At 43.1% G+C, this 25,195-nt stretch overlaps 2 protein-coding genes across 4 annotated transcripts in view; one reads left to right on the plus strand and one right to left on the minus strand.

Moving 5' to 3' along the window:
• Positions 1-14,350, minus strand: part of PRKCI (protein kinase C iota) — a 44,541-nt gene extending 30,191 nt beyond the window's left edge. The window contains exons 1-3 of the mRNA XM_074963583.1: positions 13,953-14,350; positions 3,891-4,012; positions 95-184 (exon numbers count right to left, since the gene is read on the minus strand). Of these exons, the coding sequence (XP_074819684.1) occupies positions 95-184; positions 3,891-4,012; positions 13,953-14,083 (343 nt within the window). The 5' untranslated portion in view covers positions 14,084-14,350. The remainder of the gene's footprint in view (positions 1-94; positions 185-3,890; positions 4,013-13,952) is intronic.
• A 9,045-nt stretch (positions 14,351-23,395) lies between these two features.
• PHC3 (polyhomeotic homolog 3) overlaps positions 23,396-25,195 on the plus strand; it is a 104,904-nt gene continuing 103,104 nt past the window's right edge. The window contains exon 1 of one of the 3 annotated variants that reach the window (XM_074963587.1): positions 23,396-23,531. In XM_074963587.1, coding sequence (XP_074819688.1) covers positions 23,491-23,531 — 41 coding nt within the window. In that variant the 5' untranslated portion in view covers positions 23,396-23,490. The remainder of the gene's footprint in view (positions 23,532-25,195) is intronic. The other 2 variants (XM_074963586.1, XM_074963588.1) reach the window with 2 other exon arrangements.

Genomic DNA, 25,195 nt, shown 5'->3' on the forward strand with positions numbered 1-25,195 from the left:
ATTATGAGATAGGCCATAAAGTATCAAAGTATACAGAAAAAAAATATGTACTGGCCCATGGGTGTAAGGAGAAAGACAGAAAGTTCTATCCTACCATGAATTAGAAGCTCTGAATCCTTGTTTAGTTCATACAACCGAAAGGCTTCCTCTAACTCCAGCTGAGAAGAAACTGTGCATGGGTCTCCTAAAAAAAAAAAAAAATCAATTCAATTTGAGAATACAGCATTGTGATGGAGTCCTCCCAAGACTAGCGGCACTTAATTTTAAATCACAGTAATACTATGAATATTTATGCTAGTATCTACATTAATATTAGCAGCCTCAATATTAATATTTCAACAGTCATCCTGAAAGAATCATATTCCAGAGACACCATCTGAACTCCCTCCAGGATAAAGAAGAAGGTAAGACCTATTTACTCAGTAACTATTTTGATTTACAAGTCTTTACACATATGACCTGTTATCACACCCATTTAGACTGGGTAGGACTAAATGTGAGCTACAGATCTAAGGGCGTGTCTACACTGTGCATTAGTGCGTACCAGCTGGGATGAAAACTTCAGTGTGCACCAGTGTGTCATGCACTAAGTGTACATGTGGGCCCTGCTGGTGTGCACTAAAAAGTTCCCTAGTGTGCACTGATGTAGTCATGTTTCAAACAGCACTGGCACTGTGCAGACAAACTTCTTTCTTAACATCATGCTGTTCTTGCACATACATCTAGTATCTATGATGCTAGAAAAGATTATTGTAGTTGTAGCACAGCATTACTTTCAAGGGAGCTATGAATCGCATGGGAAGGCTGTCTGCTATCTCTAGATCTTTCTTCAACAAATTAGTTCAATCTGGAAAAAAAGAAGATTCTCCTACAGCAGGTATGTGCACTTCCAACTTCCATCAGAATCAGGACTGCCGCAGCCTCAAAAGGGATGCCCAGTAAGAGGCAGGCACACTAAAGCTCTCAAATATTGAGTGGTTTTGGGGTTCATGAGCCTGAGTAGGTACTACTTCACCACATGAGATTATTAAGATTTCGCTCAAGATTTCACACACATTCTAATATTTCATAAATGCACAATGTTAAAACTGGGTTCACTTTGCCTTTATATTTTCTCCATCCTTCCTATCAGATACAAAACCTTAAAGTGAAGAGGAAAAAAAGGCAGCTAATACTCTAGTACTTTCCCCAAATTAACCTGGATGAAGATATAAAACGAATGATAGTCTTAAACTCAAAATCTGAAGGATGATAAATATGTAGTTCTCCTCTCCCCCTACCCCTTGGCCCACAAGGGACTACTCGCCCTAACTTTTGCAGCATGAATCACAGCTGAACAGGGATGTCATAACAAACCTCACCATTTTTTACCTTACATTTACCTACAGAAAATGTGGATTTGACTATATTTTAATTTTCGTTCTCATGATCATGTGATTTTATCACTGATATCGCATGTAACGTCCCAACCCTTCGCAATTTTTGTTGTTAGATGATCACCTACTAAAATGTTTTGGCAGCAAGTATAAACTTCCTCTTTCCTGCCAGCTATGATTTGTCAAGACTAAAATAATTTATATGCTCTTTAAAGCCAGATTGTCACGTCTCACTACATCCAATGTGAGAAATTAGTTCCTTTGTGGGACATGCATAAATGCATGTGCTCCAGAGGCTTAAAAAAAAGGAACTATTTTTATTCAACTGTGCTGCAATATCAAACCAAACCAGTTTTTCTACCACCAAACAGGAACAGAGAACTGTGGCACAGGTTTCAAAAATACAAGAAGAGAATGGGCAGATGCTATTAAATATCTCTAAGGAGATTTAATGCCTATAATGCTTCTGATAGATGGTAAATGTTTCATTCTCAAAACCTGTACTAATAGCTTTTTCTAGGTTTGCCAGGAAAATACGTGCTGTTCTCCCCACCACATTCACACACAATCTTTCCTTTAAACTTTAAGACGAACAATAAAAATGTTCATTCACAAAAGAGCATAGCGACTTATTGCACCACACCATAAATAGGTCACCCATCCGCTTGTATACACCCAAGGTCTAGAGTGAGAGGCTAACAGAGCATTAACAGTGAGTAAATTTTTCTGAAAAATTATGCTAGCTCTGACATGACCTACAGATTTCAGCTGTGCGCTCCCAACATTAAGAATCATGGCAGGTTATTCAATTAAGTGCTATTAGATAAATAGAGGAAATCTCGTAAGAGCACATGAACAAAGCCATAAAGGGGGGAAAAAAAGGAGATGGATTTTTACAGGGAATAAGCAGCAAGTATCCTTTCAGGAGTAACATCAACATTTGCTGTTTTGCATGCATTCAAAGAAAGTTGGAAGTAATGAATTGTATAATAGTATGCATGTGTGAAAAAAACAGAAGTTACAATACATCAAGCTTTTTATTTTACAAGCGCTAAAAAAATTAGACCTAGTAACAAACAAAGGAAAAAATCGCATAAGAGAGTGTGACTCAAATAAAACTGTTTACTCAGGCCGTTTTAAGCCATAGTTTCACTGCTTGCTTATTAAACGCCATATTTCCTGTATTATATTCCCAAGAAGCACGAATAATTTAGTCTAGTGAGCTGTAGCCCACGAAAGCTTATGCTCAAATAAATTCGTTAGTCTCTAAGGTGCCACAAGTCCTTTTCTTTTTTCTAAAATAATTGAAAGTAAAAGCATGTGCATTATAAGCTGTCAGTTTACATACTAGTAGTATAAACAAGCTGTATTGAGGATATTTTAAAAAAAGCTTTGGGAAAGGAATTTTTGTGCAATAAACTAAATTACAAGTTTCTAGGAAAACTAACCTGACTAAGGGTTTTCTTTGGCAGGCAGGCAAACAATGTATACTGAAGAGCTATACTTAGTACATATGGGTGGGATTTTCAAACGCAATCAGCATGGGATGAACTTTGCTCCCAGTGAAGTCAGTGGTCAGGCCAATGCTGAATGCTTTTGAAAAATCCCACCATATGAAACTAAAAGATTTCAACATAACCACAGCACTTTTAATAAGCCCAATTTTTCACCCTTCTCTAACTTAGGATAGGGCAAAAGACCGCTGGAAGAAAATACCGATATTACAATTCAGATTGAGTACAAAAATTAAGTTCCAAGAAAATTCCTTATATGCAGAAGTTAAACTATTCCCTTTGCACATTTCAAAAAAAAAAAAAAAAAGAATTATGGTTTTATAGGCCCTCTCTTCAAAATAGAAATATCTATTTAGTTTGTGCACAGAGTCAGTTTCTCTTTAAAAAGAAAACAGAAAATTATTTGTAATCATAGTCACTAGTGTCCATCCCCAGCATGCACTCATAACAAAACTTTCCACATCAGTATAACGGTAGAGGTATACTACTCTTCTACAAGTCGGCTCCTCGGAAAGATGTATGTGCTGAACTGTTACTACTGTTCCTTCATTCTACAGCACCACTCTTCTCCCCTGAAGAAATAAGGTTTTGAATCAAGGGGTCTGACTGACAGCTCACAGAAAACAATGGGGGGGGGGTCACTTCAATAGGATTTGATATGTTGCATTAAGATAGTGTGAATAAGATGCTTAAGTGCATTTCCATAGTTTAAGACTAGGGTTGGAGGAAGGAAGGGTGGGTAGGTTCTGCAACATTTGACCCTAGTGGTAGCTATGAATAAGGTTACTATGTTTTTTGTTTTGAATTAATTATTTAGTACAGAATCCAGATACCACCATTATGGATGTTTTATAAATAAATACTTTCAGTAAGAAAATAAGTTTACAGAGAAAAGGGAGGACTGGTTGTCGTCTGAACTCAGTTACACCTTCTCAATTTATGTAGGAGAAGGATGGAAATCTAAATTGCCACAAGACAAAACTATGTGATGTCACTTTACCTTCTTCATCAATCCATTTCATAGTGAAGAGTTGTTCATTGTCAAAGAAGCACAGGTCTCGAACCTTATTACACAGTCCTTCAAATGAGATGGAAGGTTCAAAATAGGTTATCATGATGTCCCTGAATGAGAAAAATTTAACAAAATTATTCAAACTCAGAAACTACAATGTTGTATGCAGGACTACAGAGTTATTCATTTCCTGAACTCTACTGCTTGGTTTGCCAATGCCAAAAAAGTCTTCCAAAAAAAGTTCATCATCCTAAAGTACTTCCTTGTACTCTTATCTGTTTTAATCCATGTGTAACATGAATACACCAGTGCTAGGGAAATAATTTGGCCTTTGTAAGCCATTAAAACAGAATTAATAAGCACTCCAGTTTATTTTCTGCAATTTAGAACCTGGGCTTCAAATGATTTTATTACCTGTTTGAAAACTGGAAGAGTAATCATCTACTTTTGAAAGATTAAGATGTATGGCCCTATGCTACATCATTCCAACATGCATGCTACATCATGAAAACACCAATCACTTACCAACAGGACAGATTTTAGCTATATATGCAAGTAACCAGTACCAACAGAAGCTGGACTGTGAAGAGGGAAATGCTACAATTTATAGCTAGAAAGAAAAAAAATTCTGTTAAGGTTAGTTAAGCAGTACATAAGAAGCTTGTTTCATGAATGTATATTATAGTGAAATAAAATCTATAAATTCTTTCTGCAACAAATGTGCAACAAGCTATGAAATGTTCATATAGTCTGTAGATGTACATAGCAATTGACAAGAGAGAAGAAATCATTGCCCCCTTTTTGAGCTAATACTGACAGATGAAACAAAACATTAACAGTTCCAGTAATAACTGGGCAGGAGGCCAGCAAAGGAAGGATTCATGAAGTAAGTGGGTTCTAAGAAGGTATCTGAAATGGATAATCTATCAAATAGGTGGGAAACCAGCTCCAACTATTGGGAGCAGCTGGAGGGGGGGGCAGGGGGGAGAAGAAAGCATGAAGCAGTGAAGCAAAGAACAGGAACACAGATGGAGGAACAAAAAAAAAAAAAAAGTGTGTTTCGGGAGAAAGGGGAGTAGCAGGAAAAAGAAGAAAGAAAAAAATTACATGAGCCATTGACAGTGAAGAACAGGGGTAGGAAACAATGGCGGTACCATAACAAAGCTCTACATGCAATCCCAGAGAAGCCAAGTATTTTTATTAAAATGACAAGCAGCTAATAGCACCGCCACAATTTATGTTTGTGGTTGATGGTTTCTATATATTAATGATCTAACATGACCTTTTTAAGCCATCACCTTCTGCCACCCTTTTTCTGCCTTGTTTAGACCTTAAACTCTTCACGACGGGAACAATCTATGGTACTTAGCACAACATGGCCCTAGTCTGAGGGCTTGTCTACCCAGAAAAGTTATACTGTTACAAAGTAGGGTGTGTATTTACCAATGAACTTATGCCGGTATAATTGCTTGAGTGGACACACTTACTCTGGTATAAAACAGTGTGCCCTTTTTTGGTTTAAAGTTATGTCCTTTCAGAAGCAGTTTAAAATACTCTAGAGTAAGACTGGCTTTTTTCAGTTCAAGTCTATACTGGTATAACCAGGACTTAAATTCAGCCAGAGCTGTTCGGAGCGCAGCTCCAGTAAATATTTTCAAACCTTAACTCCAGCCTGATGCTGTGTGGTGTAAGCCAGCGCTTCTCAATCTGCTGCCCTCTTGGGGTCCATAAGCCAGTTTCAGGGGGCCATGGGGCAGAAGCCCAGAGCCCTGCTGCCCCATAGTTGAAGCCCAGAGCCCCACCACAGGGCAGGAGCCCTTAGCCCCCCTCTCCTCCAGCCCAGCAGCTGAAACCCGGAGGCCACCCTGACACCAGTGGGCCCTGGAGTTCTTAATAGCATGTTGGGGTGGGGGACAGAGAGTCTCAAAAAGAAAAAGATTGAGAACCCCTGGTATAAGCAATACAAAATGCATCTTTAATAAAAATTATGCAACAATTTATTTTCATGGTAATTATGACAAATTAACAGTTATATACTGTACATGGAGAGCAGGAGGAGCCCTTCATAGGCTGGCAGACCACAGATATGGGTGGCTGACAGAATGTAAACTACCACGCCTTTCTGATGTAATCAATGAGGGCAAAAGTCAGTGGGTAATTGCATCTGACTTGCATGTGTGGTTAATATTTGTGTACAGTACTCAATTTTCCAACATGAATCAAAAAAAATAAATGCACTATATTTTTCACAAGAAAGAGGAAACTGTCCGATTAGGAGGAGAGTGGGGAAGTTGTTCATCAAGATGAAGAAACAGCACAGAGTATCCCTGAAGAGCAAGAACAACACTATGATGCACAGGAATGGGGCAGGAGTGACCTATCGCTGTGTTGGTTAGACAGCCAAGAGAAAGAATTGGGGAGGGGAGGATAAACCCGTGATGAAATGTTAGAAAAAAGATTAACTGGGTTGCAGCATCTAAACAAAAGTACAGTTTTCAGAGCTATGAGCAGAAATCATGGCTTGAAGATTGGGCTAATTCTTATATTTCAAGCTATGGGGACAGCAAATTAAAACAAATGAAGCCTCTGTGCTCATATCTTTTTCCTCAAAGTCTCAGTCACAAAGCCACAGAAAGTATTCACAGTGAGGCAGAGAAAGATAAATTGATAGCATGCCAAGTGCAAGGGCAGTCGCAACATACTGAACCAACCTGCAAAGTATTCCATACTGCGTACAAACTGGTAAAACAAAATTGTCCCTCCTATAATTCTGAAACAAATTGACCTGCAGAAGTTAAACAGACTAAATATGGGGCAAATTCTCCACTCAAATGTCACCTGCATTAGCGTACAGCAGCACGCTGTGGAGGAAATGAAGAAAAAATATTTTAAAATATAGTATCTTGTAAGTTCAAAAATCGCAGCAATGACTGATGAGTCAACTACTTTGAGCCAAGCTTACACTGTTAGCGTCTACATATGATTTGCAACAGAGGAGATGGAGCAGCCTATGAATGTGTTTTGTTGACCAAACTGAGCTTCTAGCCACTGATGCCTCAACCATTGCCAGAATCTTACTCCAAAAATTGGATGCAGTGGGATTCACAGAGGCTTACCTAAAGGAGCACTTGATGGCTCTTGCTTGTGATGGAGCTGCAGTTATGCTAGGTCAGAAAAGTGGAGTGGCTACTCTGATACAGCTGCATTTTCCTGAATTGTCTTGCACTGCTCTGCCCTGCCCTGAACACACTGTTCACATCACCGTGCCGGATATTCATGGAGTCAACCACTTTAAAGTGTTTATGGACAAAATGTACTCTCTACTATGCCCCCCCTAAAAGTGCAAAGGAACTTCAAGAATGTGCGGCAACTTTGCATGTAGAAATCTTGAAAATTGGGCCCGTTCTGGGAACATGGTGGGTTGCATCAAGTAGCCGTGCAGTGAAAGCGATCTGGAAGAATTACACAGTCTCTTTTTTCACTTAGAGCAGTCAGCAGAAGCACAAAGTAAAGGAAAAAAAAAAAAAAAAAAAGACATGCTCAGCAGACTCCAGAAACACTTGACATCTACATAATTTGTACTCAACCTGGGCATATTTTCTGACGCTCTACAAGAGTTTGTGGAACTGTCACTTGAGCTACAGTCCATGGAAATCAACATCCAGACTGCACAAGACAAAACTCTGAGGTAGATTTGTGTTTTTGAGCAGAGACTGCAAGTACCAGGGGAGCAAGAGAGGCTTACCTGAGAAGCTGAAGCTGTGATGGAATTTCAAGACATCACATCAACCAACCAATCCCAATTCTACAGAAGTTTGCAGCATAGGCTCATAGACAAAACGGATGAGCAATTTGATGCTGATGATAGCCTAGGAACTAGCCGCAGCATGCCAACATACTCCATGGAGAATGTGAAGTCCACGCTCCCTGCTATAGATTGCAACTGGATAAGAAAGTGGTAGCATGTGGGTTCAGAGAGTAAAAGTACAGTCACCAGAAGGCAATGCCAGGTCCTGTAAAATCTCTTGTAAAGTGCATCAATATCTACTGATAACATCAAGTGAATGGGGTTTCTCGCACATGAATATAATCATGACTCCTTTGCGATCATCTCTGAAAGCGCAGACCATACCAACACTACTTTTCATTAGCTTGGTAGGACTGTCTCTCACAATGTTCAATGCTGAGCCATATGCGAGATCCTAGGTCAGGAAAGGCAGACACCCTGCAACTGATCTCAGGAGTACAGTCAGAGAAGAAAAAGTATGAAAACAACTTGATACAGCTGTGGAGCCTCCTCAAGCAGCTTTTTGTCTATCTGCTAGGCGGAAAGGGAGCTCTGGGAAATACTCTGAGAATTTAAGCCGTGGGTATAACCATAATAGTTTATACTAGTATAACTGGAAATATCTCATACAGATATCTCTTATATAGACAAGCCCTTAGCTGGAGCCTGTAAACCCTTCTATAAAGCAAAGAGTAAAAGCAAACACCCCGTGGAGATGAATGGGACACTCAGTGGTATTGCCTGTATTTACCTTCAGACTTTGTAACACAGCGCTGTTCTGTCATAAAGGAGAGGCAGCTTCTGCCATAATTAAGACTGAGAGTCAACTATGTTTCAGAAGACAACTATTCTAAGCCTCTGAAATCCATATGCCAGTTTGGATTGTCCTGACATTTGCAGTGGCTTATGGCAGAGTAGGGTAAGTCCCCTTCCCTCTGCTGTTACCCAACAAGAGGATTATTGGTCCAAATTTAAACAAGGTATTCCTAAAACAAACACCCACACCCCCACTGTGCAGGAGTGAAATCTTCCAACCTGCTCTAACTAATCCTGCCACCATTAATGACAGTTACACCAAAAAGTGAATGCAGGCTCCGGGCTGGGGCAGAGTGTTGGGGTGTGGCAGGGGCTGCAGGCTCTGGGATGGAGTTTGGGTTCAGGAGGGGGCTCTGAGCTGGGACAGAGTGTTGGGGTGCAGGGTGCTGGTTCTGGGACGGGGGTCACGGCTACGGCTTGGGGTGCAGGAGGGGGTATGGGGTGCAGGCTCTGGGAGGGGGCTATGGGCTGGGGTGAGACCTCCTGCCAGGCAGCACTTACCTCTGGCGGCTCTCAGTTGGTGGCGCAGTGTGGCTGCCACTAAGGCAGCCTCTCTGCCTACCCTGGCCCCATGCCACTCCCGGAAGGGGCCAATGCGCCCTTGCTGCCCCTGGGGAGGGGATGTGGGGGCACATGGCTCTGTGCACTGCCCCTCTCTGCAAGCACCGCCCCCGGAGCTCCCATTGGCCAGGAACGGGGAGCTGTGGCCAATGGGAGCTGCGGGGCGGTGCTTGCAGGCAGGAGCAGCATGCAGAGGGAGACCCCTGCCACCCCGCCCCCGAGGCCATGCTGGCTGCTTCCAGAAGCGGTGTGGGGCCGGGGCAGGCAGGGAGCAAGCCTGCCTTAGTGGCAGCCCAGCTACACTGCTGGAGATCGCGATCGACTGGGTGGTGACCACCGGTCTAGGTTTCTGGTCCTGCCACGACTTGATGACTTCTCAAGGTCCCTTTCGAGGCCTACATTTCTATTATTTGCTAACTCTTAATGGTGGTGTAAACACCTCCACTATAAAAACTCTATTTTTCAGAGTTTATTATTTTAATTTCAGAGCCCAAATCAAGGCCTTATTTTACAAGGACCTGTACAAATACAGTCAGAGACACACCATGGCCTGAATACCTTGCATTTAAAACAAATATTCAAAAGCTCTCTTTGTAAACATTTAAGATGAATAGGATCCTTCTTCAGTAAATAAAAGAGGCCTGCTCCACCCCTGGAAGAAAACACTTAAAGCAACATTTCACATGAGTAGCCTCTCCAACAGAGTTAGTAAATCATGAGCTACACCAAAATTGTGTTTATCACTATTGTCTTTCCTGGAATTCAGTGCAGTAAAGACTCAAAACAGACTGATTTATCATCGTATCTAAAAAGGGATGCTGTACACCTTGTTGCTGCCCTCCCACTTTTCAATCGAGATCAAATGGCTTTTCTTCATTATCCTTAACGGTCATTTTATATACAGCCTTTGATTACCTTTAACGGATTTAAATTTTTTTTTTTTATCTAACGGATACATTTATCCCATTGTTTATTATACCACTGGTCTCCCACGGAAGCCTAAGATTAACTACTATGCACAGTGGGGATAGAGACTAAATTCTTTAGAATCCTACATCTAGATGCTTTGGAAAAAAACTCCTCCATGCATTTATCATGCTCCCACATCAAACATTCATGCTTTTGAGGAGGTCTAATTACATCACTCAGAAAGTCACAATATAAGACTCCCAGAATCAGTCTGCTATTTAAATATTCTCATCCAGTACTAAGTCGGAACTCTTTAGAGCATGATTTAAAGTGACCCTTCTCATAATGGATGCTTCAAGGTCTGGAGATCACGTACTCCTGCACAGTGAGATTTAATTGCTCACCATGCCTGAAGACCCAGTCATCCTCCTACCTAGATTAATTTTTACAGTGAAGTATTTACAGCACCAACAGATACTTTATGAAAAGAAAGAGTAAAAGGGTTACTCCTCTTAAGATATTCCTCCACAGAAGACCATAAGAAGTTTGGTCAAGACAGTGGAGAAAAACTTTCTGCTCTACTAACTTCATACTAACTCATGTGCTATAATTTGCCCAATACCACTATAATCCAGAAAAGAATTCTAAAATGAAGATACACAACAAATCAAATTCAAGTGTCTGCTGAGTTATGTTTTGGCTCCTTGGTTATATATTAAACAGTTATTTCCCTTTCCTACTCAACGCTGCTATATTAATGTAAAAAAGAAAAGGCAAGTTAACATACCACGAAGCTCATGATACAGATATTTTCTTGCTTGTTCTTGGGACAAGACTACTTATGCTCTGTGGTCCTTCATTATCCCCAGTATATTTAATGATGAATTAGTCTTGATACTAGAACAAGAATTCCGTTTATTTTACTATGCATTCACTTAGGATATCTTCATGATCTATTATAAACAGACTACTAATTTTCCTGGGAATTTAACTTTTCATCACTGGCATAAGTTATACTGTTGAGGGGGCCGAAGCATGTTTATCCTGTCATCTAACTGTCCTCTAAGCCTGGTCTAAATTAGAGCTTATGCTGTTGAAAAATAGGTAAAGAATTTTCTGACACTCCATCTACGCCAGTCATTAAAGGTAAGCACTACTCAGCACTTCCTGTAGTCTCATCTTAACCTGGATGGATAATGGTTCCTCCTCAGGACTTGCCTTTAACAATGATAGATCTACAGGATTCATCATTGCATACAACAGCATAATTACTGCATGACCTATTTCTAGCTGTTCTAAACCATGCCACTAATAATTTATTCCTCTACTTCTACAGTATTGAGATGATATAGCTTTATTATTGTACAGCACGGATAACTGGTATCACACAATCAGTTAAGTACACTAAAGTATGGGCCCATCACAATGAACTTCCAATCACAAAGTGGTGAAAATGTACACAAGAGCTCACATGCTTATACCAATGGGTGCTGGCTCTTTTAATTTGGTGTTGCTGAACTCTTTATTAATGTCACTGTGCAAGTACCATGTAAAAAAATTTTTTACTAGTAAGTAAATAAGAATAAGGGTAAGGTGCCTAACATAGCCAAACAGTCCTATTAGCAACAGTTGTATCTCTTGCCAACTCCCACTCTTAGGAATTTATTTTATGCTCTAACTGCAATGACCACTCTAGCAAGTAAGTGTTTGAGCAAAAGATCTGTTTTATCTTGAGTTACTGTCACTGCTGAAGAAAGCTATGCTGCACACAGGGGTTCAGAGTTTCAGGTCCTCAGCTCCGAAGCCTGTAGAGGCCTGGAATAGGAGTAGGGAATATCTTGCACACTAACAGTTTCTCAATGGTGCAAGGTGAAAAGTCTGCAAGTGTGCAGGTTTGCCGAAAGTATTTTGACTGCAGGGAAGCAGAAATCAAAATAGGGGATCCCATGATGAAAAAAACCCTGTCAAAATGTAAGACCTTAATACAAATCATGACTAAGGCATTCCAGTCAGATAGCTTGTTTATAACCAACTTCCTGTGCGAGTCATTTTAGTTCCATATTTAGTAATGAACTACTGACTGCATTAACACCACTCAGGTAGAGTAAATAAACGAGACATTAACAATTATTTTTGAGTGACGCCAATTCAAATAATCACACCGATTGGCATAATTAAGACAGACCTTGCTCAAGAGAAGCCCAGAAACAGACTTATTTACACATTAGGTCAGGAATGAAATTGAGTGACAACGATCAAACGCAGAAAAGGTTTATGGTGCTCAGTCTACACATGGCTTTTTAACTTTCCTCTAAAATTATGAAACTGCAGACATGCCTTAAATATTCACTATTATTGAATGGCAAGCACTACAAACTTAGTAAAATTGCTGCTATATCTTCATCCAACTTTCTGTCAAGAAATGTGATGGTCTCTACATGTGTACCTCTATCTGAAATGAACTTTCATCGATGTTTTAGCTATTTGGATTGTGATTTTTTCAGGGCACATGCTGTCTCTTCCTAGGTATCTGTTCACTGTTTAGCACAATAGGTCCCAACAGAGATTGTGACCCTACGCACTACCTTAGTACATAAATTCAAATCTTTCTAAAAATACTGTAAGTAAATCAAGCAGAATGTGCTCATTCTGAACAGTTGTCAGCTGCTGAAAAATGGATTAGAATATCTGGGAGGGAAGAGGGAAAAGTTATCCCAGGTAAATTCATATTTGTGAGTAATGCCACTGTAATGAGCACAGCTGATGATCTGGAGCCAGAATGGGTTCATCTCTTCACTTCTCCCAGAGTGCCTCTTCCCACAAGCAGTTTCATGAAACCTGACACCACCCACCACCCCCAAGATGTTCCCTGGAGCACAATCCCTGTTAGTTCCAACTGTGTTCAAAAGAGTGCTTAAGAACCATTGCTGAAAAATACTGCAACTGGCAAGTTTTGGAGCAACTGGCAGCGCTTCCTGAAGCGCAATTTAACACTGTCTATAGATGTATTGCATAAGCTAAGGGACAGAAGTTTAGCATCAAAAACCACCCCGAACATTGTTAAAAGCAACAGCATAGGCAGAATTCACACTCCCCTCCCTCCCACCCAGCCAAGAACAACATTCCAAAAAATGGGGTATTCCCATTATTTCACCATTAGGGAGAAAACATGAGTATTTTCAAATCACTGACTTATAAAGTCCGCCAGCCCAAAAGTTCACATTACCTAGTCAGCACGACAGTTCTCTCCTAACTTACACGAGGGTGCCCCACCCCCAGCAAAGCCCCATCTCCCTTAGATGCCCTTCAGCTTCAGCAAATACTCCTTCCTGCTTCCTCTGATTTCCCATTCTAATGCAACTCTGGAATCCCCCCATAATCACTGCAGGCACCCGCTGAAACCCCAGATTTCCCCTGGCGCCAAGCTGCTGCAGAGACTGCCGGTACCCCCGCCCCTCCTGTAGGCTCACCCTCTCCCCTGAGGCCTTGTTCCATTACCTGCCCATTCAGTGCCGGTAGCCGCCACCCCACGGCCCTACAAATATCACCTACCGCTGCTGTCCCTCAGCTCTATCCCTCGGGGGAGAGGGATAGCTCAGTGGTTTGAGCATTGGCCTGCTAAACCCAGGGTTGTGAGTTCAATCCTTGAGGGGGCCATTTAGGGATCTGGGGCAAAAATTGGGGTTCGGTCCTGCTTTGAGCAGGGGTTGGACTAGATGACCTCCTGAGGTCCCTTCCAACCTTGATATTCTATGATTCTCTCCGCCCCTCACAGGCCGCTGCCCCGCTCCCGCCCCCATCCACTCCCGTACGTACGCTTCCCCACAACCGCCCCGGCACCGCCCTCCCCCCAATCAACCCCCTGGCCCCCAGACTCCACTCCCACCCCGTGCTCTCCACCCGCACTCGGGTACCCCACCCCCCCCAGCCACCGAGCTCCCGTCCGCCAGGCACCCCGCCCAGGCCGTCTCACTCACCCTTTGTAGTAGGCTTTCACCCGGACCTGGTGGGCGCTCTCCCCGCCGAGGCTACTCCCGCCCAGCGTCGGGTGGGACATGATGGTGGTGGTGCTGCTGCTGCCGCCGCTACTGTCCCGCTGAGTCGGCATCTCCCCGGCCCCGCGAGGCGACCAGAGGAGCAGGAAGGGAGGGAGGAAACGAGCGACTCCGAGAGCGGCCCCTGTAGTGGCACAAGCGCCGCAGCGCCCAGGCTTCAGGAAGCTCTTCAGCCCCGCCTCCGGCCAGCCGCTACGAGCGCCTCAGAGTCAGCCCCGCCCGTGACGGGCAGAGCCCAGGGCCCATACCGGGAGGCAGGGACAAACCACTTCTTGGAGGGAAGCAAGAGGAGGACAAACCAGTCCGGTGAGGAGAAGAGGCGGGATCAGCCTATACTCCACAGCAATGGGGGAGGGGGACGACACACCACTACTTCCGGCGAGAGCAGCAAGGGGACCACCCACCCAATCCCCCTATCAATTGCATCCTTGGTCTCCTCCAGTGCGCACCTGTTGAGGAGACTGTTCTACGCTCTGAGGAAGGAAGGGGGGGAAACAAACACCAATCTCATAAAACGGGCACCAGTGCGATTTATCTGGAGACAAACTGTGCAGAAAAAGACAGGAACTGCCACCACCTTCTCTCGTATCCTGTAAAGTGAAGGTGTGCAAGAGCAGTGATCTGTTATCCGCAGTTGGTACAGTCCATAGCTTTCTGGGGAGGGGGATATTACAGCGGGAATGGGCAAAGCCATACGGAATTCTGGGGCTTGTAGTCACTAAGGTTCAGAATCAGGGGGCATGCGCTGCTGCTGTTCTCTACCCTTGCCATAGTTGAGTAGTATGTGTGGGTGAAGGCATAGAGGGTGTTGGGATTTTATAGGGAAGTATCTGCCTGGGGTGAAATAGAAGTGTCTGACAGAGGTTTCTTAAGGGTGTAGTGCTCTTCACTTCGAGGAGTTAAGGATGGGGAGCTTGCTACCTTTGGTAGGTTGTACCAGCACAACTGCTACTTCCGCCTCCTCCCTCATGTGGCGTGTGAAATCAAGGAGAGCACTTTTTTTTTTAAAGTTGTGCACGTGCTTGAATGCTTTGCTGGATTTGAGCCTAACCCAATTCCTGTTTTAATGCAGTGTCAGTGTAGCCTTGTTGGTCCCAGAATATTAGAGACGAGGTGAGTGAGGTAACATTTTCTATTGGACCAACTTCTGTTGGTGAGAGAGTCAAGCTCTGTGTAAGCTTGAAAGCTCACTCTCTCTCACTAACAAATTGGTCCAATAAAAGATGTTACACAGAGAAATACATGGGGGTGAGGTATTTTAATGGTAATATATCAGTTGTTTTGGGAGCAGAAGTGACAACTAGAGCAGCATTTGCTGAAACTCACTGCAAAAATCCTTTTTTAGCACACTGATGTGATTTACCACTGTTTTGAGGTTATGATTAATTAACAGGTTTGAATTCAACAAATGATTGAAACCTGCATGCACTACACTGTTCACTACAGCATTCAGGTGCAACAGGATAAAGTGTCATCAATAATTTGCTAGGACAATCTACTCCATTTTTCAAAGGAGACAAGTAATTTGGTGAGGAGTGTTCTGCAGTAATGTAGAATACTCAGGAAGCCTGGGTGATCTATTCTCATTTTTTCCCCTGTATCCACTAATATGGGTGTAATTTTAAACCTGTTTCTGTAGGCAGCAAAACAGATCATCAGTAATTTACCAGAAGAAAACATAGAGCTATGGTAGCTCTTTGTCTAAATTATTTCTTTTAAGCAATCATACAATTAGAAATTTCTAGATCTGTTTTTTTTTTTCCTGACAATCAGCTACAGACCTTGTTCCTGCTGTCACTGCTTTTAGGTCGGTGGAGTGAAATATTATAGGATAATGCAACAGTTTGTAACAAGCTGGTCAGTGCACTTGTTAATCACCTCCAGGGAAAAAAAAAAGGGGGGGAATCCACACATTGAGATCTGGACCTAACATAATTTTGAACTTCCATTCACAAGCATTAAACAAAGGAATAAGGCCTGGTCTACACTTAAAAATTAGGTCAACATTGCTACGTTGGTCAAGGGTGTGAACAATCCATGACAGATGTAGCTATGCTGACCTAACTGCGAGTGTAGACACAGTTATGTCTTCCTCTGTCAATGTAGCTACTATTGTTCGGAGAGGTCGTGTTCCTACACCAATGGGAAAAATCTGTTCCCTCGGTATAGGCTGCATCTACATTACGGAGTAATGCCAGCACAGCTACAGCAACATAGCTATGCTGGCATAGTCTCTGTAGTATAGCCATACCCTAAGACTTGCATTTACTAGAGATCAAATAATATAGGGTAACAATACCTGTAATTTAGTCAAACACGTGCTTCATCTACTGCTTCTTCCAGCTCCCAGTATGTTATTTTCTAGTTCATTCTCTATTGTTAATTTACTACCTTACCTGTGAGGGGAATCAAGTGACTGCAGCCAATCAGCTTTGATAAGAAAACAGTTGTTTCCTGGGAAATTATTACAAATCTAGTTGCTAACTACCTGGAACAAGATTTTAACCCTTGGCTTGCCAGGCATCAGACAAAATGTATCAGCCTGCGATGCTTCTGTAATGCAAAATCTTAAATTATCCCACTCTGTTACTGTATCGCTGACAGACCAACCAACCTGATGACCCATATTGTATGATCCATAACAATTTAACAGAAGGCATTACAATTGTAATCAAGTCAATCTACTTGTATGTAAATTTCAAGGAGATGTACTAGACCAGGGGTTCTCAAAATACATTTTTTGGTGGCCTCAGAGTACAGCCATCAACTCTTGCAAGTGGCTGTTCTGACAATTTTTCCTACAATACTTAACTTTAGGAAAAACAAATAAATATGCACATATACATGTCCAAATCATTGTAAATTTATTTTTGTAGAGGTTTTTTTGCAGACTCAATTATTAAAAATAATGTACAGTTGTCTCTATTCTTTACTAGACCTAAACAGAATAGAAACACAAATAAGGCGTTTTGCACATTCTTGTCTCTTTTGTTGTTGTTTCTTTTGCTTTTTGGTTGCTTTTTTAAAAAACTTGCTAGCTAGTAAGTCTGCTGCTGTGAAAAGTAATATTTGTTATCAATTTGTTATAAATTTGTATATCAATTTCCACAGCAGATTTACTAGCTAGCTGGGAGGCTGTGAAAAGTGATATTAACAAACATACAAATATAAATTTTCACAGCAGACTTACTCAGCCCTGGCAAGCCAGGGGACAAATTAAGCCCTGGATGGGAAGGTTGTTAGGGAAACAGCGGGGGCCAAGGGCAATGGATGGGGAGCAGGGGAGGCAGTGCGGGTCGGAGGCGGTGTGTGTGTGGTGGGGGGTGAGCCGAGGGCTGGCACCCACAGCCAGGGTCCAGGGCTGGAGCCTAAACCCCCACGACCAGAGCCTGCTGCCCCCCACCCCAGGACTGAAGTCCAAGCCTCACTGCCCCTGGGAAGGTGGGGAACTCACACCGGCTGCCTGTTCCTGTGGCGTTTGTGGCTCCAGAGGGAGGGAAGTGCCAAACCCCTGCTGATGGCCCTGGGGGAGGGGCCACTGCTTTGCACCTGACCCCCACCCCCCAGTCACTGCCTAAGAGGCTGTGGCCACTAGAAAAGCCTCTGGTGGCTGCATTTGAGAAATGCTATAGTAGACTAGCCATCATCAACTAATTCATTTGTAGTAAAAGAAATCAAAGGTAGATGCCAAATGTATTTGTCTGTGTTTACCTATATCTTGTTATAAGTTTAACAATGTAACCAGATTAGCTTGTAGTAGCTTGTAGCCCCTGGTGCGCCGGATCAGTTTGTTTACCTGCCGCGTCCGCAGGTTCAGCCGATTGTGGCTCCCACTGGATGATGACTCAGCACATGTTCATTTTAAGAACACTTTCACTGTAGATTTCACAAATGCAAAGATGGTACCAATGTGAGATTTCTAACCGACCCAAGGTTTAAGAATCTGAAGTGCCTTCCAAAATCTGAGAGGGATAAGGTGCGGAGCATGCTTTCAGAAGTCTTAAAAGATCAACACTCTGATGCGGAAACTACAGAACCCGAACCACCAAAAAAGAAAATCAACCTTCTGCTGCTGGGATCTGACTCAGATGATGAAAATGAAGATGTATTGGTTTGGATTGCTTTCGATTGTTATTGAGCACAACCCGTCATCTGCATGGATGCATGTCCACTGAAACGGTGGTTGAAGTATGAATGGACATTTGAATCTTTAGCGCATCTAGCATGTAAATATCTTGCAACGTTGGCTACAACAATGCCATGCGAACACCTGTTGTCACTTTCAGGTGACGTAAACAAGAAGCAGGCAGCATTATCCCCTGAAAATTGTAACAAAACTTGTTTGTCTTAGTGATTGACTGAAGTAGGACTGAGTGGACTTGCAGGCTCTACAATTTTACATTGTTTTATTTTTGAATGCAGTTTTTTTGTACATAATTCTACATTTGTAAGTTCAACTTTCAAGCTAAAGAGATTGCACTACAGTACTTGTATTAGGTGAATTGAAAAATACTATTTCTTTTGTTTTTTTACAGTGCAAATATTTGTAATAAAAATAAATATAAAGTGAGCACTGTACACTTTGTATTCTGTGTTGTAATTGAAATCAATATATTTGAAAATGTAGAAAACATCCAAAACTATTTAAATAAATGGTATTCTATTATTGTTTAACAGTGCGATTAATCACGATTAATTGCGCGATTAAAAAAATTAATCACGGTTAATTTTTTTAATCGCTTGAGAGCCCTAGTTATAATGAAGGACCAGCTAATTGCTTTATGTGAACAAGTGTAACTAGTTTACCTGGGTATGCATAGGAAGTAGAAGACTAGCTTCAAAGAAATGGTCCACATAATATATGCATGACCTATTCTTTCTCGGGGGAAGGCCCTGCCATGACAATTTCTGTTAGGAGGTTTGTCAACCTGCTAGAAAAGCTATAAATAGGGCCCTACCAAATTCAGGGACCATTTTGGTCAATTTCACGACCAGAGGGTTTAAAAATTAGTCAATTTAACAATTTCAGATGTTTACATCCAACCCAAAATGGGATAATTGGGGTGGGGGGGCTTGAAAATTGTTGTAGGGTTGTCACAGGATTGCCACCCTCACTTCTATGCTGCCTTCAGAGCTGGGCTCTGAAGACAGCAGCTACCAACCTTCCTGAAGCTAGAGGAGGTTCCCAGAGCTGAGTCCCAACTGCTGGGAGCACCTCAGCTGGGGGCTCCTAACTACTAGTCCACTGGCAGATTAACGCAGGGGCCCTGGCCAATTTGGGGGCCCCCAAATGCGTGATGAAGCTCCAGCTACAGCCATGGGGACCAGAAGCCCCAAGCCCAGGTGCCCAGAGCCCTGGCAGGAGTGGGGAGGGGGGTGTGGAAGCTCCGAGCCTGGGCAGAAGCCATCAGGGTGAAAGCCCTGGGCCAAGTCCTGAAGCTGCTAAAGCACAGAAGTGAGGGCACTCCCAGCAGCATGAGAAGATCAGATTTCATGGGGCAGGGCTTATTTCATGGTCCGTGACACATTTTCCATGGCCATGAGCTTGATTCTGCCATGTCGAGTCTGCTTAAACTTTGAACAAGGAAAGTATAAGTTGTCAGATGGAGATCTTCCAAATAATTATTTGGAATACTCTGGAAAATGCATGGAAAGACTTCAACAGACTTTACATCTAAGCTGCCTTTCGATTCCGACCTGTTGGGAAGATTCCAGAGAGACTTTTACAAGCCAGCAATTTATTCCATCACTGCTGTGATCCTGAACTCTGAACACTGGAAGTCACTTGTATGTATATTGATCTTCTAACCATTTGTAACCCTCTTCTTTCTTTTTCCTTTTATTGTTAAATCTTTAGCTTTCGTTATTAAAAGATTGGCACCAGCATGATTAGTGAGACTCATATTGACCTGGGGATAAGTGTCTAACCAATCCAAAAGGACCAATCTCCCATAGGGTGAATCAGGTTTTCAGTAACCCCTCTCTATACTCGACTTGGCTGTCTATATGCAATCCAGGATTGCCAAAAGGTGACTATGGTTGGCTTCTTGTTAACCAGTGTGGCATTGCAGAAGCTGTTTTGTTACTGGCTTGGCTAATAAAATTATAGAATAAACTGCCAGTTTGGGGGATTGTCTGCCGTATTTCTTGCAGTCTGCCCTAAGTGTGGCATTCTCAGAGTGGCTATGGCCCATTCAGGCTTCCACTGAAGTCAATGAAAAGACCCTCCTCATCCTTGACATCAGTGGATACAAAATCAGGCCCATATCCTGTGAGGTGCTAAGCACCTCCTAGAAAGTACTGAATACCCTCAACTTCCTTTGAAGTGAATGGATGAAATCCTGACCCCATTGACATAAATGGCAAAACTCCCATTGACTTCAATGGCATCTGGATTTCACCCAGTGAGAATTGAGGGCTCTTGGAATCTGTAGATGTTTAGCACTTTGCATGATCAGGCTCAGAATGAAAGACAGTTCTCTGGCAGCAGACAGTGATTAAAATCATGCACGGATTTGATAGATACAGTACCACTATACCTGCTAAAAATATGGAAATTTTTAAAAAAATTCTAAAATGTCATTTTAAAGTTTTTTAAAAGAACTGATTTTTAAAATTTTCACAAAGTATTTACTGAAAATATGAAGGGTATTTTTTTTAACTTCTTCACCCTATAATTTTACACAGTCCATAAATGGCTGCACTCACTGTTCTCTGCAGGACAGTGAGAGTGTGTCTACAGAGCAAAGAAAAACCTGTGGCTGGCCTGTGCCAGCTGACTTGTGCTCACTGGGCTCAAGCTGCCAGGCTGTTTCATTGTTGTGTAGATTTATTGGCTCAGTCTAAAGCCAGAGTTCTGGGACCCTCCCACCCTGCAGGGTCCTAAAGCCCTAGGGTGACCAGATGTTCCCATTTTTTATAGCGGCAGTCCCGATATTTGGGGCTTTTTTTTATATGGGCTCCTATTGCCCCCCACCCCGTCCCAATTTTTCACACTTGCTATCTGGTCACCCTATAAAGCCCGGGCTCCAGCCCAAGCCTCCATGAGCCCAAGTCAGCTAGCATGGGCCAGCCATGGGTTTTTCTTTGCTGCATAGACATATCTTGAGTAACTACCTTATATTGGTCCCAATCCTACAAACAGTTAGGCACATAATTAGCCCCATTGATTTCACTGATTATGTTGTGTGGCTTTATGTTTGAAGGTGTTATTTGTACCATAGGTTACTGCTTTTTTGAATACTTGTGGCACCTTAGAGACTAAGCAATTTATTTGAGCATAAGCTTTCGTGAGCTACAGCTCACTTCATCGGATGCATACTGTGGAAAATACAGAAGATTTTTTTATACACACAGACCATGAAAAAATGGGTGTTTATCACTACAGAAGGTTTTCTCTCCCCCACCCCACTCTCCTGCTGGTAATAGCTTATCTAAAGTGATCACTCTCCTTACAATGTGTATGATAATCAAGGTGGGCCATTTCCAGCACAAATCCAGGGTTTAACAAGAACGTCTGAGGAACAGTGGAGGGGGGGGGCAGGGGGAAGGAATAAAACAAGGGAAAATAGGTTACTTTTTATAATGAATCAACCATTCCCAGTCTCTGTTCAAGCCTAAGTTAATTGTATCCAATTTGCAAATTAATTCCAATTCAGCAGTCTCTCGTTGGAGTCTGTTTTTGAAGTTTTTTTGTTGAAGGATAGTCACTTTGAGATCAGAAATCGAGTGACCAGAGAGATTGAAGTGTTCTCCGACTGGTTTATGAATGTTATAATTCTTGACATCTGATTTGTGTCCGGACAGTCTCTACGTAAAAGAATAAATGGACACAAATCAGATGTCAAGAATTATAACATTCATAAACCAGTCGGAGAACACTTCAATCTCTCTGGTCACTCGATTTCTGATCTCAAAGTGACTATCCTTCAACAAAAAAACTTCAAAAACAGACTCCAACGAGAGACTGCTGAATTGGAATTAATTTGCAAATTGGATACAATTAACTTAGGCTTGAACAGAGACTGGGAATGGTTGATTCATTATAAAAAGTAACCTATTTTCCCTTGTTTTATTCCTTCCCCCTGCCCTCCTTCCCCCCCCCCCCCCCCCCACTGTTCCTCAGACGTTCTTGTTAAACCCTGGATTTGTGCTGGAAATGGCCCACCTTGATTATCAGACACATTGTAAGGAGGGTGATCACTTTAGATAAGCTATTACCAGCAGGAGAGTGGGGTGGGGGAGAGAAAACCTTCTGTAGTGATAAACACCCATATTTTCATGGTCTGTGTGTATAAAAACATCTTCTGTATTTTCCACAGTATGCATCCGATGAAGTGAGCTGTAGCTCACGAAAGCTTATGCTCAAATAAATTGGTTAGTCTCTAAGGTGCCACAAGTACTTTTCTTTTTGCGAATACAGACTAACACGGCTGTTACTCTGAAACCTGCTTTTTTGAATGTGATTGGTGGAATTAACTTGATCACTGAGTTAGCATGTCACTACGCAAGGTGATGACATTTTGTTGCTATGCAGTCATTATCTTGGTGTGAAAATGTCACAACACAACCCAGTGTGGTCATGAGTCACAACATCATCATTGAATGTGTGGTATCAAAGGGGAAATTAATATATGATATATATTTGTTCAACACTAAAAATAAATTAGTTGCATTTCTATAGTGTCTTCTATCCAAGGATCTTAAAATACTTACAGATTAAAGTGATTTACAAATGTTAACTAATTTAGCCCTCACAACATCTCTGAGAGAAACATTTAATTATACAGATCTAACGAGGGGGAAACTGAGAGCAAAGATTTTCAGAGTTGTCGACCTCTTGCAGGACTCATTAATTTCTGGGGGAGATGTGAAGGCTGGTACCCCTGAAAATCCGGCCTTAAGTGACCTGCACGGTGTGAGCCAAGCAGGGCAGGGAATCCAGGTTTCCCTTTCTCTCAGCGCCGTGCTCTAGTTACTCTCTAATTCTGACCAGCCTGTCTCCTGTGCACGCTTTAGATTTTTCCAAAAACAAACACTGGGCAGGGGGACTGGAGGGAGTGCCATTGTGTTAGGCTAAAGCGCGGCCACCATTTTACCATGACCCGTGATAACCTTTCATGGGCCCTGGCCGGAGGCAATTTTGGGATACGGGACTTGATTAAAACTCTCACGACCCTGGGCCACGGCTATTAGCCCTCCGCCTCCCACTCCCGCTTTAAGTCTGTGGCGACTTAGGAGCAGCTTATTGACAACACAAGCGGTGTGGGCTGGGCAGCGTGAGGGACGTAGGACGCGGAGCAGCGGCTCTCTGCCGCACTGTGGCGCCCACACAGCTCCAAGCAGGACCGCGGTGCTAGGTGAGGTACCTGCAGCAGTGGTGTCGGACGTCTGGAGCCGGGGGCTCACAACTCCCCATTTCCCCCCGACTCCGACCTCCCGGCGGCGGAGCGCATGCGCAATGCCTCCCCGTGAGGGAGGAGAGAAGATGGCGGAAGCGGAGTGAGTAATTCGTTCGAGGCGAATCCGGTCCCGCTCGGCTGGATGGGGGAGGGGAAAGCGGGCGGGGCCGGGCCGGGAACTGGGACCTGATAACGCGGCGACCTTGGGCTAGCCTCATGCAGGGAGCCGTTCCCCTCTCCCGTCTGACAGCGGGTGCCAGGCAGGGCATCGCCGGGCGCTGGGCCACGGGCACCTCCTGGCTCAAGGGCTTCTGCCTGCCGCGCTGCCCCCACCGGGGGCCTGTCTTGGCCAGCCCGCCCCACGGACAGCACTGTGGGGGTGGTGGCACAGTGGGTGTCCTGGGGGGGCGGTGACCTGGCCTGAGGTGGGATGCGGTGGCCTGGCCCAAAGGTGGCAGTACCGTGGTGGGAGGCTGTATAGCGCTGGGGGTCGTGGGGTGGGTGTCTTGGGGTAGCAGCGTGGTTGTCTTAAGGTGTGTGGTGGCACGGAGAGGGCAGTGGCAGGAGCGCGGGGGAGGGCTGTTTCTACCACAGGGCAGTCTGCTGAGGGCATGGCCCAGGGATTGGGGAGGGTGGAGACTGCTGGGGTGGCTAGGCCTCATCAGGCAGTTTCATGGACTCTGCTAAGTTTACTTGGGTTTGTGATTAAACTTCAAAAACAGACTCCAATGAGAGACTGCTGAATTGGAATTAATTTGCAAACTGGACACCATTTAAATTAGGCTTGAATAAAGACTGGGAGTGGATGTGTCATTACACAAAGTAAAACTATTTCCCCATGTTTATCCCCCCCCCCCCCCGGTTCCTCATGCGTTCTTGTCAACTGCTGGAAATGGTCCATCTTGATTATCACTACAAAAGGTTTTTTTTTTTCTCTCCTGCTGGTAATAGCTCACCTTAACTGATCACTCTCCTTATAGTATAGTGTGCATGGTAACACTCATTGTTTCATGTTCTCTGTGTATATAAAATCATCCTACTGTATTTTCCACTGCATGCATCCGATGAAGTGGGCTGTAGCCCACAAAAGCTTATGCTCAAATAAATTTGTTAGTCTCTAAGGTGCCACAAATACTCCTGTTCTTTTTGCCGATACAGACTAACACGGCTGAAACCGTTGTTTGAAACCTATCGTTCTACTGATTCTTGGTGTTTGATGTCTCTGTCATCTGGTAATTTTATGGGTTCGCTTAGTTGCTTGGGTTGCTCCAAATTCTAGTCTAAGGCTATGTCTACACTAGAGAGCTTGTACCGAGGCAGCTGTGCCACTGTAAGATCTCTTGTGTAGCAGCTCTATGCCAATGGGATCAAGTCAGTCCTATAAAGGGACTTTGGTTTCAACCTTCAATATGGAGAGGTTATCCTCTGTGTCATAAATCATCACCCACCTGCTGAACTGATTCTGGATTCCAGGCTCTTCAGCCCCCAAAATACAAATTTCTCAAAAATGGTAGGTCTCTGTCACTTGAGCTAACAAAAGATCATGTTATCTGTCAGCTAATAAAATACCTGTAGTTCTTTCTACGTTGAAGCCAATTAATAGAGAAGATAATGTTCTCTTTTTCTTTCACACACACATAAAATGTCCACATGTTGCTTCCATTACTATTGTTTGTACTGTGGTAGCACCTAGGTGCCACCAATGAAGGACCCTGTTCTGTTAAGCCCTGTCCACATAATCAGTGGCAAAAAACAAGAGCAGGG

Source organism: Natator depressus, chromosome 9, assembly GCF_965152275.1.
Source record: "Natator depressus isolate rNatDep1 chromosome 9, rNatDep2.hap1, whole genome shotgun sequence".
In the NCBI taxonomy this organism is placed as follows: domain Eukaryota; kingdom Metazoa; phylum Chordata; order Testudines; family Cheloniidae; genus Natator; species Natator depressus.